At 40.8% G+C, this 16956-nt stretch overlaps 1 protein-coding gene across 6 annotated transcripts in view; it reads left to right on the top strand.

Annotated features, from left to right (window-relative positions):
* The window catches only part of CACNB2 (calcium voltage-gated channel auxiliary subunit beta 2), a 237209-nt gene that overhangs the window by 131574 nt on the left and 88679 nt on the right, over positions 1 to 16956 (top strand). The window contains exon 1 of one of the 6 annotated variants that reach the window (XM_021388981.1): positions 1176 to 1401. The exons of the other annotated variants lie outside the window; for them this stretch is intronic. Within the exon in view, the coding sequence (XP_021244656.1) occupies positions 1369 to 1401 (33 nt within the window). The 5' untranslated portion in view covers positions 1176 to 1368. Of the gene's footprint in view, positions 1 to 1175; positions 1402 to 16956 lie in introns of those variants that run through there. 6 annotated transcript variants of the gene reach the window in all.

Here is a 16956-nt window from a genome sequence, read left to right as displayed (position 1 = left end):
AGGGGGGAAGGGAGGGCTGGGGGAGGAGGCACAGGGAGGATGTTTACAATGTATTTGAACTGCATCCTTGTTGAACAGGGAGGATGGTACGGAAGAACTCTCGTCCTCTTTCCTTTGTGGAAGACAAGAAGTTGAGCAGCACAAACTGTTATTCAGTGCTGTCTATGTCCGTGTCATTATATGTTTGTTATGTGTTATACTATCATGGCTATAGATATGGTTCATGATATTGACATGTGCTTATACTCTGTTCATGGGACGTGGTGCTAGTGGCGGTACTGTAAGGGTCTGTAAGCAGATCCACATGGAACTCGGGGCTGAGCAGAGGAGATAGGCTTCCCAGTGCTGCTTTGGAGCTGCTGCTCGTCTCCTGCTGGTGGCCTCATCCCCAGCTGTGAAGGACAGCCTTCAACAGAGAGCTGCACTTCTGGGTGCCCAACTTACTTTGCTCTGTATGCCTAAACCATCTGTAATGAGGTCTATTTTTAAAACCCCATATGCCAGACTTTGAATGCCGTCAGTAAATTGGGGTCTGAGGTCTGCCAGAATCCCACGTTTTACGCTCTCTTTGGCTGCTGCTCCTCGGGCACCCTGCTAGGCCTGGCTGTCCTGCTGTGATGTGTTCGCTGTGCTGGATCCATTTCCCGCAGCAGTAGGTTTGTGGGCACAGGTATTCTGTTACCTGCTTGCATCGTGCCATTGCAGATTAAGTTGCACTGTGTTTCACTGGTGAGGCAGCCTGGAATTAATCAGCAGAAGGGAGCAATGAAGTGAGTGAAACATAGCAATGGAAAACAATCCCGGAATGATTCTTTATCACGTAGAGGAAGGTAGTGGGATAGCTCCATGTCATCCCGCAGAGCTACTGGAGGAGTCAGGGATACGGTCCGGTGCGCTGGGCTATTTCGGGCTACCAGCAGCCTGCTTCGGAGCCCGCAGGCAGTGCCCGGATCCCGGTGTGCAGCACCGGGCAGCGCCGTCCTCGACCGCGAGGCGCTGAGGCGGCGCGGCGGCGCCCGGCCGCGGCCTGCCGCGTTCCCCGTCCCGGCGGCGGGCGTCGGGCTCGGCGGGCTCCCGGCAGCCAATCAGCGCGGCGCCAGCGGCACGCGGGGGGCAGCGCAGCCCGGCCCCGCTCGGCCCCGCCGCTCGCCCTGCCCCGCGTCCCGCCGCCCGCCACCGCCTCCCCGCCGCTCGCAGCCGCGGGGTTTGGTTCGGTGAGGGGAGCGGTGCTTCAGAAGCAGCTGGGGCGTGGGAAGCGAGCAGCGGAGCTGCGCGGCGCTGCGGAGCGCGCCTGGCCGGGGGGAGAAGTTGGAGATGCGGGCGGAGATCGCACCTTAGACGGGTCGGGCGCTCCGGGCTGGTGCAGCGATGTACCTCTTCGGCAGCGAGGACTACGAGGCGGTAAGACACGTCCACCGAGAGGGCCGTGGGGTTTTATCGTTAATTGTTATTTTAACATTGAGAATTTCTCAGAATTGTGGTCAGCTCTGAATGCCAGCCGGTGCTCTGCTTCCTGTAGCTGAACTTTGGTGCTCACCGATGTGATTGCTTTTGAATGTGACGTTTTTCTGCAAGTTCTCCGCACAGTGAGACACTGGTTGCTAGATTGGACTGAATTTCCGCTCCTTGTCACACTGATGGCACTGAAGTGATGCTGAAAGCATTCAGATACGGGATGTGATGAGGTGACACAGGCTTCGGGCAAGCCAAAGCCCTACTTCCAAATAATTCAGAATTCTTCTTATCCTTTGTATTTTAGATGGACTACATGTAGGTTACAGGACTGAACTCAACTGTAGGTTATGGGGATGCTGCCAAGTCATTTATTTTGTCCAGTTCCAGACGTGTCACAGTGATGTAATGTAATGTCCATTGCAAGAGCCAGCTTAAAAAACCCCACAGCACGCTCCCATTAGGGTCCGACACTGCTTACTTTAGTATTTGCGTAAAATGACACTCTAAATAAGCTGTTGATGGGAAGGAAACCACAAATAACTCCATGTTGTTGCATGTTATTGGTATCCGACGTTGGAGTTTGCAGCCCAAGGCTCAAGTGCCGTGCTGTGAGTGGATGGATGGATCCTTCCACCCCCTCGCTGCTCGTGACAAAGGCCTGAGGAGCTTTAGGGAAAAGCAAGGAGAGCAACAGAAACGTTTGTGAATTTTCTGTAGGAAATCAGAATAAATTTTGAGTGTTAAAAATGGTGTGTTCTTTGCAAATAACTTGCAATTGCAAATGCTTTGTTTTGGTTCCCGACGTGGTTCCCTGAATATGGAAGTACTTTTCCTGGCATTCTGCGTTCTCCAACAAATTTCTAGGAATGAACTGAGTTACCCTGAATTTTGCTTCCCCATGTTCTTTAATGCCAAACAGCTATGTTTGTGGGATACCGGAAACATGGAAGAAGTTGTTGAGGAAAAGAATTTAAACGCAGCTGTCTGCACATGGAGCTCATTGTGTGTGTGAGTTGCACCAACTTTCATAAACTGAGCAAGGAAACTGAAAAGAGCGTAGCTTCTCTGAAGCAATAAACAACATGGCATTGCAGTAACTAATTTTGAACAATTAATTTTTTTTAAAAACTGACAATTGACAGCGAGTTTCCAACCATAAGCTTTTACTAGACTATATGTTGTTTTAATCCACTGCATCATTATAGCTATATTGTAAAGCATTGCCAATCTGTATTAATAGTTTTTGAGGGTTTTTTTTTGTACAGTCTCTACATTCCACTGCCTCTTTTATGGTTACTTATTGCTTTATAAAGGGAATGGGAGCTGTGAGTCTGAAATGCTGAAGTACCTTGAGAGTCACCTGGATGACTGAAGAGTGGTTTTGGACTCCCCTGCATCTCTTAGTCTCATCTCCTGATACATACTGTTTCAATTTTTTATAAAACATGGAAGTATTCTGTCACTGAAAATAGTTTAATGCATAAGTCATTTGTCTCAGGCAGGTGGGACATCTCACTCCAGCCCCCTACTGAATAGTTAAGCTAATTGGAATGGTGTCAATAGAGGAATGAATTGTATGGGCTTGGGGGTGCACCTATGTTTGTTTTTCCTACAAAATCTCTAGAGGTCCGTGAAACCAAAGTGTATTGCTTTTCTCAAACAAAATGTTTCATTAAGTCCAGCCCAAAATATCACTTTTATTTTTTCTTTTATGCAAAATTATGCTGAGGAAAATAGGGGTGTGCTTTTTTTCATGTTAACATACCAAGATGCTTGCTTTACTCAGTGATAAGAATGTATTAGGCTATTCTTAAAATCACCAAAAATAGAAGAATTGGGCTATGAGATCTTGAAAAACAGTTTTATTGTTCAATAAAACCTAGAATCAGTGGAAAACTTCTTTGTACAAATGTGTAGTTCGTGAAGCCATATGCTCTGTACTGTGGAAAAGGCATTTGTTTTATCTTCCCACACGATTACTTATGAGTCACTGCAGGACAATGTCAGTGAAAAGAGTGACAATGAAGATTCTCAGGACTTCATTTGAAGTTCGTGATTAATTTCAGCCAGTTTCAGATGAGTGTGAGACATTCTAGCTATGAATGTAAACTGTGATTCTTATCCTAGAAAGGTGATCATGAATAAAATTAAACATGATTAAAAAATCTCTTAAAGGATTTAAATAGAGCTCTTGTAAGAACCCCATCTTTGAATAGAGAAACTCTCTTTGATCCCTGTATACATTTCATACACGCATCTGTGTGCACACGTTTACAGAAACATGAGCATGTGAAGTGACATTCCAACTCAATCAAATTTAACAGTGAAGCTCCACAGTCTGGTACAACCAAATTTTGCATGTGGTGTCCTCTTGGTTTTCCTCTTTGGTTTTCCAGCGCCTCATAAAACATGCATTAATGGTTTTTCTGGGCACAAAATAAATCTAACAGCACCGATACTCAATTTGTGTGTCATTTCCTGCGAAACTTGGTTAACAAAGACACTGTTCCTTAAGGATCAGTTATCAAAAGACAATGCTGTGGTTTAGGACCACTCAATATTCAGAAAAATTCCTCATTATCATGACATAATAAGAAATATGTTTTCCAAATCATAATAAAACCATGCAGATGTGGTTCTCTCCTCTTTGAATGAAATTTTGCAAAAAAGTTTGGACTTGGGATATTAAATGTGTTTGACATTGTATTTTAGCACTTTAGGTAGGTGCTTATTAACCTCTTAAGAACTGGTGGAATTAACATATTTTGTGTCGCAAACTGGGAAATGCCAAGGTGTTCAAGTATAGTAAACAACCTTATTGAATAAACAGAGGAATCCAAAAAAAGCTATAAGCCAAGGCATCTCATCTGTGGCTACAGCTTGTTTGTGTAGGGATTTTTCTGTTTGTTTGCAAAATAAACCACTTGAAACAGAACAGAATTGGAGTTCTTCGTAGAAAACAGCAAGAAGTGGGTACTCCTTTCGTGGTAAATCGTGCTCAGTATTGAACTCCCAAAGCATCCAGAGTTTACCCCAGGTGGCCTCTTTAGTCAGCGCATAAGGGATGAGAGAAGTGTAGGGTTGTGCATGCATTTCTGGGAGGCCTGCCTGGCTCTCTCGTGCCCCGTGGCCCAGCAGGATATTTCCCATTGCTGCAGGTGCTCTTCTCCTGCTCTCTTGAGTCAGCTTTGTGTGGGCTGCAGATCAGCAGCATCCCCGTCCTCCTGCTGTCTTTCCAAAGCCCCTGGGTTTAGGTGTGCAAGCCAGGTGGTGCCTTGTCATTATCGGGGCCAGGACACCTTGGTGTCTCACCTGTACCCCTCCTGGCAGCCCTCCGTGGGAGAAGTATTGGGCTCCTCTAGTAGAATGATCAGACGCTGCAATGATAAGTGAAAGATTAATTAGATTTCTTCTGAGGGCAAATTGACTGTAGGAAAGGTTTATTGTAGGAGAGTATTTCTGAAGTAGGGACGAGTTTTCTTGGCAGTTGCTCACTTAAGGAGAGTTACTGGATATCCTCCGCCCTTGTTTTCAAATGTCCTTCCTGAGGTCTGTTTGTTGAACTCATATATACAGCAGTGCTTTACTTACATGCAAGTCCTCACTAAATTTATGGCCAATCTGAAGTGAAATGACAAAGGTAAGGGAATGGTGCTTGTTTAGGAGAAAGCATGTGGTCTAGGAAAGGATTTAACTCCTCAAAACTGCAGTTCATTTTATCCTCTAAAACGCCAATTGTTGAGATAAAATGATGATAATTGAATTTACAGCTTAAAATACTTCTTCCTTCCCCCCTTAATAGCATTAACCCCTTGAACACAACTTAGTCAAGGAGGTTTGAACTGCATGTGTTGAACTTCTCCCTAAGAAATTATATACATTCAAATTTCTCCTTTATTCACAGAAATAAAGTGAATAGTAATTGTCTATTGCTACAGCAGGAGTTGTCTGCAAGGATGATGGAACATATAATGTGATCGTACTTTTAGGAAGTGATACCTGATGTTTAGTATTTATCTTCCTTTATCTTGTTTGTTTTTTTTTTTTCCTTATTACTTCTAGCTACATATACAATTGAAAAATATTTTCTCCACTACCACATGCAAATTTCAAACTTTTGCAGCCAAGTAGTTTTTAACTGAAGAAACTCAAAACTTGTCTCTCAAACTTTTACTCTTTATAGGTTTTTTTCTTCCCAAGTACCCTTAGGAGGTATAGAAAACCTCTTTATAGTTTCAGTGAATTGGTTGCGATGTCCAGAGCAAACGTTCTCGTTGCTTGTAAATCTAGCATTTGTCACTTGCATTCTCCAGGCAAAAGTTTTGAAGTTGTCTATTTAAATTACATCTTCAGTTCCCTGGAGTTTGCTTATGTCCTTTTGCAGGATGGAGCATTTTGCATGGAATATTAAAGATGATGTTGACAGATGCCAGTTACACTTCTGGCTCCTACAGGGCAGCCTTATCTGTTAAAAAGTATGAAAATCTGTCTGCTAAATTTCTGAAGGACTGGAAGATCTTGAAGCATTCAAATAACGTTCAAGTTTGAGAAGAGTTCCTTTTTAAGTGCTATTAGTGAATCAAACCTTGATTGTGTCTGCAGAAAGCATGCTGCTTATACGGTGAATTTTGCTGTGAGAAGGAGAAAAGCCTTCATCTATTTTAGAAACTTACTATTGTAAGTCCTAGAAATCAGCAGGGCAAACGTTGTGTTTTCAGTGTTTATTCTGAGTCATTGCTACTTACCTTATTTCATAAACTGAGCAAAGGGAGAAAAGATAATTAGGGTATTGTTAAAATTAGAAGGAGTCATGTTTAAGTGTTCAGCACTGGCCTTTTTTTAAATCAGATTGCAGACTAACACAGGAGCATGTCTAAAAATCATAAATCAGAATTAATTGATTTAGGAAACCCACTCACTTGAGTTGCAAATGTGGTTCTGCAAATTACCTGTGGCAGAACACTGTAAAAGTTAAACCAGCAGATTTTGGAATAACCTTTATTTGTTTATCTTAGTTCAGCCTAAGGCAACATCTCACACTGTGCTCAGATGAATAACTTCTGTGGCACTTGTGAGTGTAACTTGAAGTGCAGACATGTAAGGTGGGAAAATTAAATTTGTGGTTTGTCCATCCTCAGACGAATCATTTAACATTTTGATTCTCTGTGTTTAAACTTCAGATGATTTTTTATTATCTCCTGGTAATGATAGAGGTTTAACCTTTTAAAGGTGGGAAGTTGCTTTAAAAATACTGTCTTTACATGCTACAAATGCTGCTGTATGATTAATTTTCAACTGCAAATGTTGTATGCATATACTAGGAATGGAATTATTCATGTGTAAAACAGATTGTATTGCAAGAAGTGTGCTGTGTGAAAGACGTGTGCTCACATCCAGAGCTGGATGTGGGTTTGTGAGTCACTCTTATCAGCCCTTTGCCCGTGGATCCTTTGCAGCAGCCAAAGAGCAGAAACAATACAGTTTTTGTTTCCTGCATTGGAAGAACAAGGGTCATTCTGTACAGCATCCTTCCCTGTGGCTAGCGTGGCGACGTCTCAGCTGTACTTGAGACCTTGCCTGTGAGCTCCAGGATTCCCTTGAGGGAAGCTGGGAAGAGCCATGGGCTCTAAGCCTGTATTGGAGCAGCTCCTGCAATGGTGTCAGGTGGGACAGCTAAACACTGGGGAGGAAAACCTTAATAAAACTAATGCATAGAAAGGTCTTGGTCTCTTCTGCGTTGCTCCCAGGGCACCCCGCATGCTATCCAGCTAGTGATTTGTGCAACTGCACTGAAAATAGTTTTTATCCCCTGAATTAAACCAGTGTTTACCCTCCTGTAGTGTCTGTGCATCCAAGGTAGATTTTTTTTAATAATAATGTTATTGTTTGATCTTCATCTACATTTCTTGTCCCTTTTCATTAATTTGAGTCTCAGTGACTGAGGATGGAGACTTTTTGGTTAGTGGCAGTATACTGGAAGGATTTAAGTTGTACTGGAACAGGCTGCCTAGAGTGGTTGTGGAGTCTCCTTCTCTGGAGATATTCAAGACCTGTGTAAATGCTTTCCTGTGTGGCCTGCTGCAGGGAACCTGCTTTAGCAGGGGGTTGGACTACGTGATCTCCAGAGGTACCTTACAACCCCTTTCATTCCATGATTCTGTGATTCTGCAATGCGATGCCTGGCCTACCCCTCCATCCATCTCCAGCATAGGACAGGCAAGCGCAGTGTGGGAGGCATGTGAAGGCCGCCTTGTGGCACTGAGCTGGTCGTGGTGTTATGCACAGGCCCCTCAGCTGTATCTCAGCCTTCCACCACACGGAGCATTGCTTACTTTTCATAGTGTTCTGCCCTGGGCATGCTGTGCACTCTGAAACTAAACCTGAGTATTGCACCTCAGCAACTAACTTCTAAAAACAAATGTTTCTGACAGAAAACTGTGAGACAAATTGATAGCTACTACTAACCCAGAGTCTTCCATAGCAGGTTATTGCTGAGTGGTGCTTGAAGGCAATGGCAGAAAGGAGTGAGCATACCTCTCTCTTACTGTGGAAATGGGACATGAGTAGCAAACTGGGGCTGAGAAGCAGATTCATAACTGAGGCATGCACAGGAAAGAGCCCTGTGAAATAAAGGAAGGTCAAATGGTTTCTGGCATTTAGAAACCCACCACACTGACCAGCTCCAGGTGAACCAGTGTCAAGGGAGAAGTTGAGTTCTGTTTATGGAGTAGAGGGGATGAGATGAGGAATGTGCAAACTGGCCTAGGTTGGCAGGACTAGTGCAGTTCTCTCATGAATATAAATAAAAAAATAAAAAAGAAACCAAAATATTTACAAATTTCACAGATGCGTAGCATGAGTGTCTGCGCTGCTACTCTAAGTTCCTATTTTGCTTCTCACCTTCCTCTCCCAGCTCATAGTAAGTGCTGGTGAGGAAAAAATACCCAAGGGCAGAAATGAGTGCAGAACCCCCCTCCACTAAACTGTTCCAGGTAGCCCTGTACCTCCTGTCTCATCCTCCATTCTGAGAAGGAAGGATGGAAGGAAGTCTTGCTCAGGACCTGGGAACAGCTGGCTTCTAATAGTGCTGATAGCACCAAGGCCTAATGAAATCTTTAAATTACTTGGTTCTTGTTGCAGTATTTCTGATTGAAGGAAATAAATATGATATTGCCACATACTTTCTGGCAGGTCTGAGTGTTTCTTTAGCAACTTTTTTAAAACAGTGTCAAATACTGTTTTCCAATAAAATACTCTACTGCAGGTGATTTCATAAAGAGTATACTGTTTCTCACTATACAATAAAACACAGTCTCTGACTTTCTTCATTGTGCCTTATAGTTCTGTACACAAGTGAAGTCAAGGGAGCAGAAAACCACAGTAAGTTCTTTGAGTATTAGATCTCTCAGTTAAGGCAAACCAGGCCAGTCAAAAAAGTGCATGAGCTCACAAAAAAAACAGAACAACCCAAGTATTTTGGAAAACCGATCATGACTTGGAGGAGTACTGAAAGCGTTTATCCAGTTGTGATTGCATAGATTTGTTCTCAGAAATGTGGTAGTCATGTATAATAAAGCACTTTTACCCTTGAGTGATGTTCTGTGTCCTTTCAGGAAGAATATTTACTGACTTGTTAGGTGTTTCTGGGCTCTCTCTAGTGAAGCACTGCTCAGCATCTCATGCTGAAGATTTGCCTCACTGGAGTTAATCAACATGAACTTTAAAAAAAAAATTACTCCTTGATCAAGAATAATTGAATTTTTCTTTTCTGTATTGTCATCTACTCTACAGGTCTTGATATGTTAAAAAAAAAATCAAGGAAATGAGGAGTTTGAATTGAGCTTGTTATAGCCACAGCAAGTGTTAGCTGTAGGGACACCAGTCTGGCTATGACAACAAACACAGAGCTAATGATGGGCTAATTCCTGGTGCTTCTCTGATTTATGTAGCTACCGCATACAGAATTAGCTTGGATTCCACTGCACACATCTGAACGTGTATGTGTATACGTGTCTGGGCATTTAGGAATTATTTACAATTTGCTCTCAGTTACACCACATGCATTCATACTGGATATTTAATGAGATGTCAGGGGACATCTCTAGCTAGAGAAATCTCATGGATAAGAGATAATAACGTCAGGCCTGTTTTAAGACATGAATTTGTAACTCTCAGGGTAGAACCCTATGCAGAAAAGTTACAGCTATTTAGAAGGCAGCTTGAATGTCTCTAGTTAAAGAAATGGGTCTTGTATGTGTTGTGCATGAATGCAGTACAGGAAATTTCCAGAATTTTCAGGGGCCCCAGTGCAGTGCTTATAACAATACAGTTAAATATTTGTGACATGCGTTTTGATTATGTTGTTGTTTAGTCTGTGGATAGATGTGAGTTACCAGCAGGGTTACACATGCAAGATATTTTATGTGAAAAGTTGAATCTTGACTCCCCTGCAGCACATATGGGAGGCTGAAGTCACAGAGGCATGTTCACGCTGTCTGCCATACGTGCCTGAGTGCCTGCTGTGGCAGACTGCCTGTTTTAGATGCTCTATCTTGGGTAGCGCAGCTACTTTTCTCCCATCTACAGTATATGAGGCGGTGTCTGGCAGTCTAGATAGCTCTCTGCTCCCTTGACCTTTCAACACCATAGTAGTTATGACAGCTAGATTAAGCATTCCTAGCAGGCAGGCTGAATATAGTCTAATGTCATTCTGATAGGAGCCTTCCACACAGGTGAATCAAAAGCCTGAACAATATGCTTCAGATCATGTGTTCTGAAACTATTCTGTTCATCTCTTCCAGGCACAATTCCTTATATTTATTCCTTTATTTTCTTCTTTTACTATTGAGATTGCATTCATGTCTGTGTGGGAATAAACTTTTGTTTTCCAGTCATTTATAATAAATAGATGTGATGAGCCACTCCCAAAACAGCTGATCAGAGTAAAACTATTATTCATTTCTATTTAATCTCTGCTGTGAGGGCATCTATCACAGAGGAATCTGTGTAGCTCTTTAACAAACCATGAGCATTTGTCTTCATGAAGATTTGTCTTGTCCAAATATTAAACAAGCTCTGGGCAATTGATTGGCTAAATGAAGCACTCTTTGTTTACTCAGACAACATGCTGTTTTCCAGATAGCAACTTCAGCTGACAGGGAAGAATTGCAAAAAGCTGGGGATAGTTATCGCATCTTCCATTAGAGGCACTAATTCTTTTTTCAGCAAATCTTTTTTCTTTTGTTATTTATTTATTTTTTATGTAGAAACAGGTAATGTTAACTGTGACAAGCTTGTTTATTGTTTTGTGAATCCCTGACCAGACTATTAGCTTGGATTTTTACAGGGAGAAAATTTAGAGAAACTTGGATATTTTGACTCCTGTAATTGTAAGACTACAGGAACCAGCAGTTTTGAAAGCTTTTCTCTCAGGAATGAATGAATGAGTGGAAGCCCTGAGAATTTCTGAGCATGTTTCTTTGTCATTTGTAATACAGTGTGAATCTACACACTTTAATATAGCAGTACATGATTTCAAATGCCAAAAAATCTATGAATACTCAATTCTAGAATAATGTACTGTCTTTTATGGTATGCGGTATAGTTTTACTGCTGTGTTAAATGTTACAAACAAGTCCAATGGACTTAACAATACAGCTTTGACCTTTTTTAAAGGCTGTTTCAGTGACTGCAGTGATTTTCTCCAAATATCTTGGCAAATATTCTTCAAGTCAGAGTATTTGTTAACTGGTGCAAGCAAAGCAATGTTGTTGCATAGTTCTAAAAGCACTGTGTGTTCTACTAAACTGAACTCTTCCATCTAAGGGCAGTTAGACCATTAGAGGAATTTTAAGCTGAGGGAACAACCATAATTCTTTTGTCTTCTTCTGCATTCTATATAAGCTTGGTGTTATACCTATACAGTGAGAACTGATGGACAGAGGCATTAGGTTGTTGCTCAAGTATGGTCAGTTGATCATATGTATTGTATTGTGGTTTACCACGTATATTTAAGGAAGTTGTATTCTGTTTCCCCTAATTATCGTGCGGTCTTTCTAAGATGGAATTATTCTCATTGTTTGCTATAATTCTCTTGTTTGTTGTATAGACGTCCTGGCAGGAACATGGGTGGCCTTCACAGATGCTTAAGCAAAATCATAAGGCTCATTGTCCAAGGCCCTAGTACCATATGTGAAGTTTTGCTTTCGCTGATTGACATTCCACTAAAACTCAACAGCAAGAAAATGATTTTAATAATCTTCATATCTGCTTATTTGCTGATATCTGCTAATAGTTTAAACTGCTTTGTCTTCTGGTTGTAAGAGTCTTCCTATGTGTGCATGAATGCTTTTGCTCTCTCCCCATGAGTAGTGTGGATTTACAAGGAAAAATGCGTAATTTTGCTCAGCCGTGTCTTGTTAATCCAAAAGAATCCTCTGATCAGTTTGGATGCAGAGGCTTGATGGGCTCTACAGGGAAGAAAATCTGGGAAATGGTCAGAAGAGGACTGTCCTTAGTGCACTGAGGGAGAAAATACAATACAACTGATACCATTTCCTCCAACCATTGCTGCCTTGTCACCACGACTATGAAGATTTGAGATCTTTCTGTAATCAAATGCCTCCCAGTTATAAGCGTACATTTAAAAAGGCCAAAAAAATACAAATAGAACAAAAACAAACAAAACCAAAACCCCAACAACCACAAGTTATTTTGTTTTGCTCCAGGCTATTTTAAATAAACCTGGACATCTGTGTTTGTAAGTGTGGTGGGAGAGATTAGTCCTGCAGTTACACAACATGTTCTGTGGATCACTTGCCTTGTGACAATTGACAGTGTTGTTCTGGCTCTTCTGTGGTTGATTTTATGACGTGAAAAAACTTTAAATAAATTCTATTTTAGTATAGTCAAAGAGGAAACAAGAGGGACATGCTCGTGGGATCATTGGCTACAATGAGACTGAAAATGAACTGGACTTTAAAATACATGATGATTTTTCAAATCATAAAAACATCCAACCCTGCAGACAACTAGCGGAATGTGCAGGGTAAAGAAAGCACATTTGTGTTACTGTGACAAGTTCAGCAACCAAGTGCTAACTCTATGAGTTACCAGGTTATAGATGGAATAACTATTGCAGAAGGAGTGATGGAAGAAGGGAAGTGCACTTCTAGAGTGAAGTTATTGTTTCCAAAATAAAATTTTATTGTATTTTGTAACAAATACTTCATTCAGCCTGATTTAAATCACTTAAGAAAAAATGTAAAGTTAAAAAATTTAAATAAATCAGTTAATTCTTTTTTTCCAAAACAGAAATGAACTGGAATACTACTGAAAGCTAGTTGGAGTCAGGCTTCTTAAAGCATTTTTTTAAATAAAAAGTTTCTTGCATTTATTTTTGACTTCTGAGTTTATTCTGACCAAAGAAGCCAGCATTGCATTTCTGGATAATTTTCTAGAGGGTTTGAGGATGAAGATACTTGAGTTGTGGTGTAGCTACACATATGCTATCTATATGCCCACTGAGATTTTGGTTGTAATTTCTGATTTCCTTATAAACTGGAGGAAATAATGAATTTTTAATCAGCATAACAAAATGCACTTAAGAAGAGAATTAATTTCATTTTCAAACAATGGAGCAGAGAGGAAAAAGCAAGCTTTAGCCAGTGCAGCTCCAGAAGAATACAAATTGGCAGGGAGGACATGGATTTGTTTAAATTTCTTTGGTGAGAGCATAATGCGAGATCATGAGTTTCCACTCTTCAGTTTTGCATCACTGCAAGTGCTGTCGTGCCCTCTGCAGCCAGCAGCTTGTGAGGAATGTGGTTGGGGCTGGAGCCCTTTCCTTACAGCAAGAGGCTGATGGACCAGAGCTAGAGATGACTGAAATATCTTGTGGTCCTGAGAACAAGATGTAGTATGTTGCCACAGCTCCAATTCAGGGGAGAGCTGAAGCACGTGTTTTAGTCGTTGGTCATTCTTTTTGAAGATTTTGGATTTGTCGACAAATCAAATGTATTTTTTTTTGTTGTTGATTTTCAGTATTGCAGCAGTAGATGGAAGAGGAGCCAGAGATTCATGATTTGATGCTTCCTCTCAAGGAGGAAATGGCTCAAGAGGGGAATGTGATGTAGCTTGCTCTCCTGACCCCAATGGTCTGTTCTGAATCAGGCAGAAGTATGTTCCTGATGTTTCTTTTGTGCATAAAAAATAGAAAATGTTTGGTCTTGTAGGTCAAATTTGGAGTTCACTTATTATCCTGGAAAGTGGCTGTTGTACTTTACTAAACTTTGAACATTCCAGAGTATGAAAACTATTCCAGCGCTGAGCTCAGAAAGATCACAAGTTCATATGCTTTTTATGATTTCCTCTAGTTTTTCTATTCATTTAAATTTTGTTTTCCTTCAGGTTAGCATCTACTAATTGTCTTCAGTAGCTGGCATGTTTCTGTTGCCAGGCTGCCAAAAATGTTTATTCCTCTTTTAAGCCTCCCATTATTTAAATGGTAATATCTCAGTGGAGCTAATACAAATCTGTACTACAATATATGTTTTAGCTGTAGTGAAAATATTCTTAGATTTGCACGTTATTAAGGAATGTATATTACCAGTGGTTTCCCACCAACCTTCACTAAATTGTTTTTGTAAAGTAGTGTTTTATGTACTCTTCATATTCCTACTTGTACTTGCTTGTAGATGGACAAGGGAGGCAGTAATATACAGAGACGTCAACCCCATTTCTTAGAGAAGATACCGCACTGAAAGTGCAGTAGGAAGGACTCATGAGTCAGGATCGTAAACTATGAGTTGCTCTCCCTGTTTCTAGAGGGCTTGGCAGATAACAAGTGGTCCCAGCCATGTGGATTCTGATGGGGACACGGGCATGCCATGTCCTGGGCCAAGCGTTGCAGCCACACATGAACCCTTCCCATCTTGGCCTGGTGCGTGAGGTTTGAAGTTAGAAAGAGCCAGTGGATCTCAATGGTTGATATTAACTGGAGTATTTTGGTTTTAGAAGAAAAATTGTGAAGATGGAAAATACTGGAAAGAGAGAATTCAGCAAGACTATTACTGTGGTCTGTCATAGACAAGAGGAACAAAAGGCCTCTCCAGAGAGACTTTTGCATTGATGAGGAAGTATTACACGCTTTGATGTATTCTTGAAATCAGATGAGATTAATTATAGGAAATCCTGTAATACCTAGGTGGGGTGTAAGGAGCCTCGTCTCAGAAAGACTGCAGGCAGATTGCTTCAGTTTTTGCAAGACCTGGAGGAGAGGTAATGAGTGTAATGAGCCAGTCCTGATGTTTTTCAAGTGGCATGCCTAAGGCTGGAGTCTGGAGCTAACACCTGAAGGACCCACACAGCTTGTGATACACTTGGAAACAGCTGACATGTAGCCCTCTGAGGAGAATTCATGCGCTGTACGTAGCGTTTCTGTCCTGAAGCAAGCCGTGCCGCGCAGCGTGCCCGCAGCTCGCTTGGTGCTCCCGGCAGTAATGGAGCGGGGCTGCAGATGCCCAGGGATGGCTGTGCCCGCTGAGGCACCTGGGCTGAGTCACCACCGAGCGGCTGGCTGATGAGCCTGAGCTCTCAGCGACTCTCAGTTAGGGAACACTTCATTAATTAATTCCTCAGTCTTCACTGTCTGTAATTTAACAAAGGGGCTGATAAGACAAACTCTCCTCACATAAGCAGTGAGCAAATTGCAGTGTTTCATGTCATGACAGCCACTGATTGCTGTTAACACAAGATAATGACTAGAAAAATCAAGATTTCAGTAGCGGAAGGTGAACTGGAAAATAAACTTGTCAGAGGTAGAAAAATGTTGTTTCTGACAACTAACCTATGACAGCAGCTTCTTCAGAGTGCACTCTTGCCAAAGCATCTCAGAGAGATGTATGGAAACAAAATAATTAGTTAATCAGTTGAACGTATTTACAGTATAGAAATGAAAGGTAACAAGCAAATACACATCTCTAAAGCAGCTGTTACATTTGAAATAGTTGAATATGGACTTCACTCTGTGTATTTAACCTCAGCGTTTTTAATAAGTAAAAAAAACCAAAAACAAAAAAACCCACCAAAAACTCAAATCTTTTATTCTTTATTTGGAGTAGATTTAAAAGGTTAAATTAGAAAATCAAGCAGGGCTTGTACAGACAGAGATAATTTGATGAAATGCAAAGGAAATATTTTTTTTCCTTCAAAGTTCTCCACTGCTAACAGCATTTCATACTAAATTTTAAAGGAAGTTATTTTTAAGTATGCGGAAAATCTTAATGACTTGAACCAAAATCGCAGATAAAAATATACCAAAAATCTGGAACAGAGAATCTAAATTGGCACTTTTAAGTGAGCTGAGACAAATTGAGATGATGGTTGCCATGCTTTTGTGTAAAGTCTTTCCTTTGCTAGTTGACTTTCTGTTTCCTTGTTGTCATCTCAGATGAATTTTCCATTTTTTCCTCTCTAATTAAGAGCCCTTGCAGTTTTGTGGCTGACCTAATCTTTGTCTCTCTCTGTTCTTTCTTGTATATCGACTCATACGTTATATATTTAAAAGCTTTTTTTCTGAGTTGTCTTTCTGCAATTTGAAATCCTTCCTTTGTGTTACCAGCTGTTGATTAATACAGTCAAAAATGGTATTTTCTTCTCTCCTGAAAACCTTCCAATTTTTTACCTGCTTCTTTTTCAGTAAACAGCACCACAATTCAACTTGTTATTAGTAATAATCTTGATTTGCCTAAGGGCTTAGACATATGGTTAAATTACCACAGCTCTAAGAAGTTGTCATGAGTCAACCAAGTTGTGTTCAGATCAGTTGTGTGCTGGCAGTCTGAGGCAAAAGTGAGATGATTCAAGTTCATGCAGCTTGCAATCATTTCCTTGGTGTATTTTTCTTATTGACACCTATCTCTGAATCGTTTTACTGGCAACATCTCGTACCTCTGTCATTGCTCTGACTTTTACAGCTCAAAATCATCAATAATTTAAGCTCTTCCTCTATCCTATATCAAATTAATTATCTTGATGAAAAAAATAAATTCCCTATTTTCTTTAAAAAGAGCAAAACCCCAAACCTAAAGTTTTCAATTATTTAATTATTGTTGATAAGATATATTTTAATGAGGTGTAAGACCTCCTAAGATTCCTATAATTACCTTACTCCTAAAAAGCATGCTGAAGTTTCTCTTTTCTAATAAGTGGGAGAATCTCTTTGTCAGAATATAGAGATCTACCAGCTTATCCTCCTTCAGAGGCTCTTGCAGAACTAATCTCTGCCATAATACATATAGAAAACTTACTTAAACAACAACCCACCACGGTTATGCAAGTGATGAGTCATAATGCTGTTACTGAATGGTTAAAATGCTTTATTCTCTATTTCACTTGCTACCTTGATCCTGTTCTTCTTCTTTCTTTCCTGATATTTGTTCATTCTTTTAGACTGCAAGTTCTTTTAACAGGGTTTGTCATTCACTTTGACTGTACTTAGCA

The sequence above is a fragment of the Numida meleagris genome, chromosome 2 (assembly GCF_002078875.1).
Source record: "Numida meleagris isolate 19003 breed g44 Domestic line chromosome 2, NumMel1.0, whole genome shotgun sequence".
Classification (NCBI taxonomy): domain Eukaryota; kingdom Metazoa; phylum Chordata; class Aves; order Galliformes; family Numididae; genus Numida; species Numida meleagris.
Note: the sequence above shows the minus strand (reverse complement) of the source record. Positions and strands in the feature narration are given on the sequence as shown.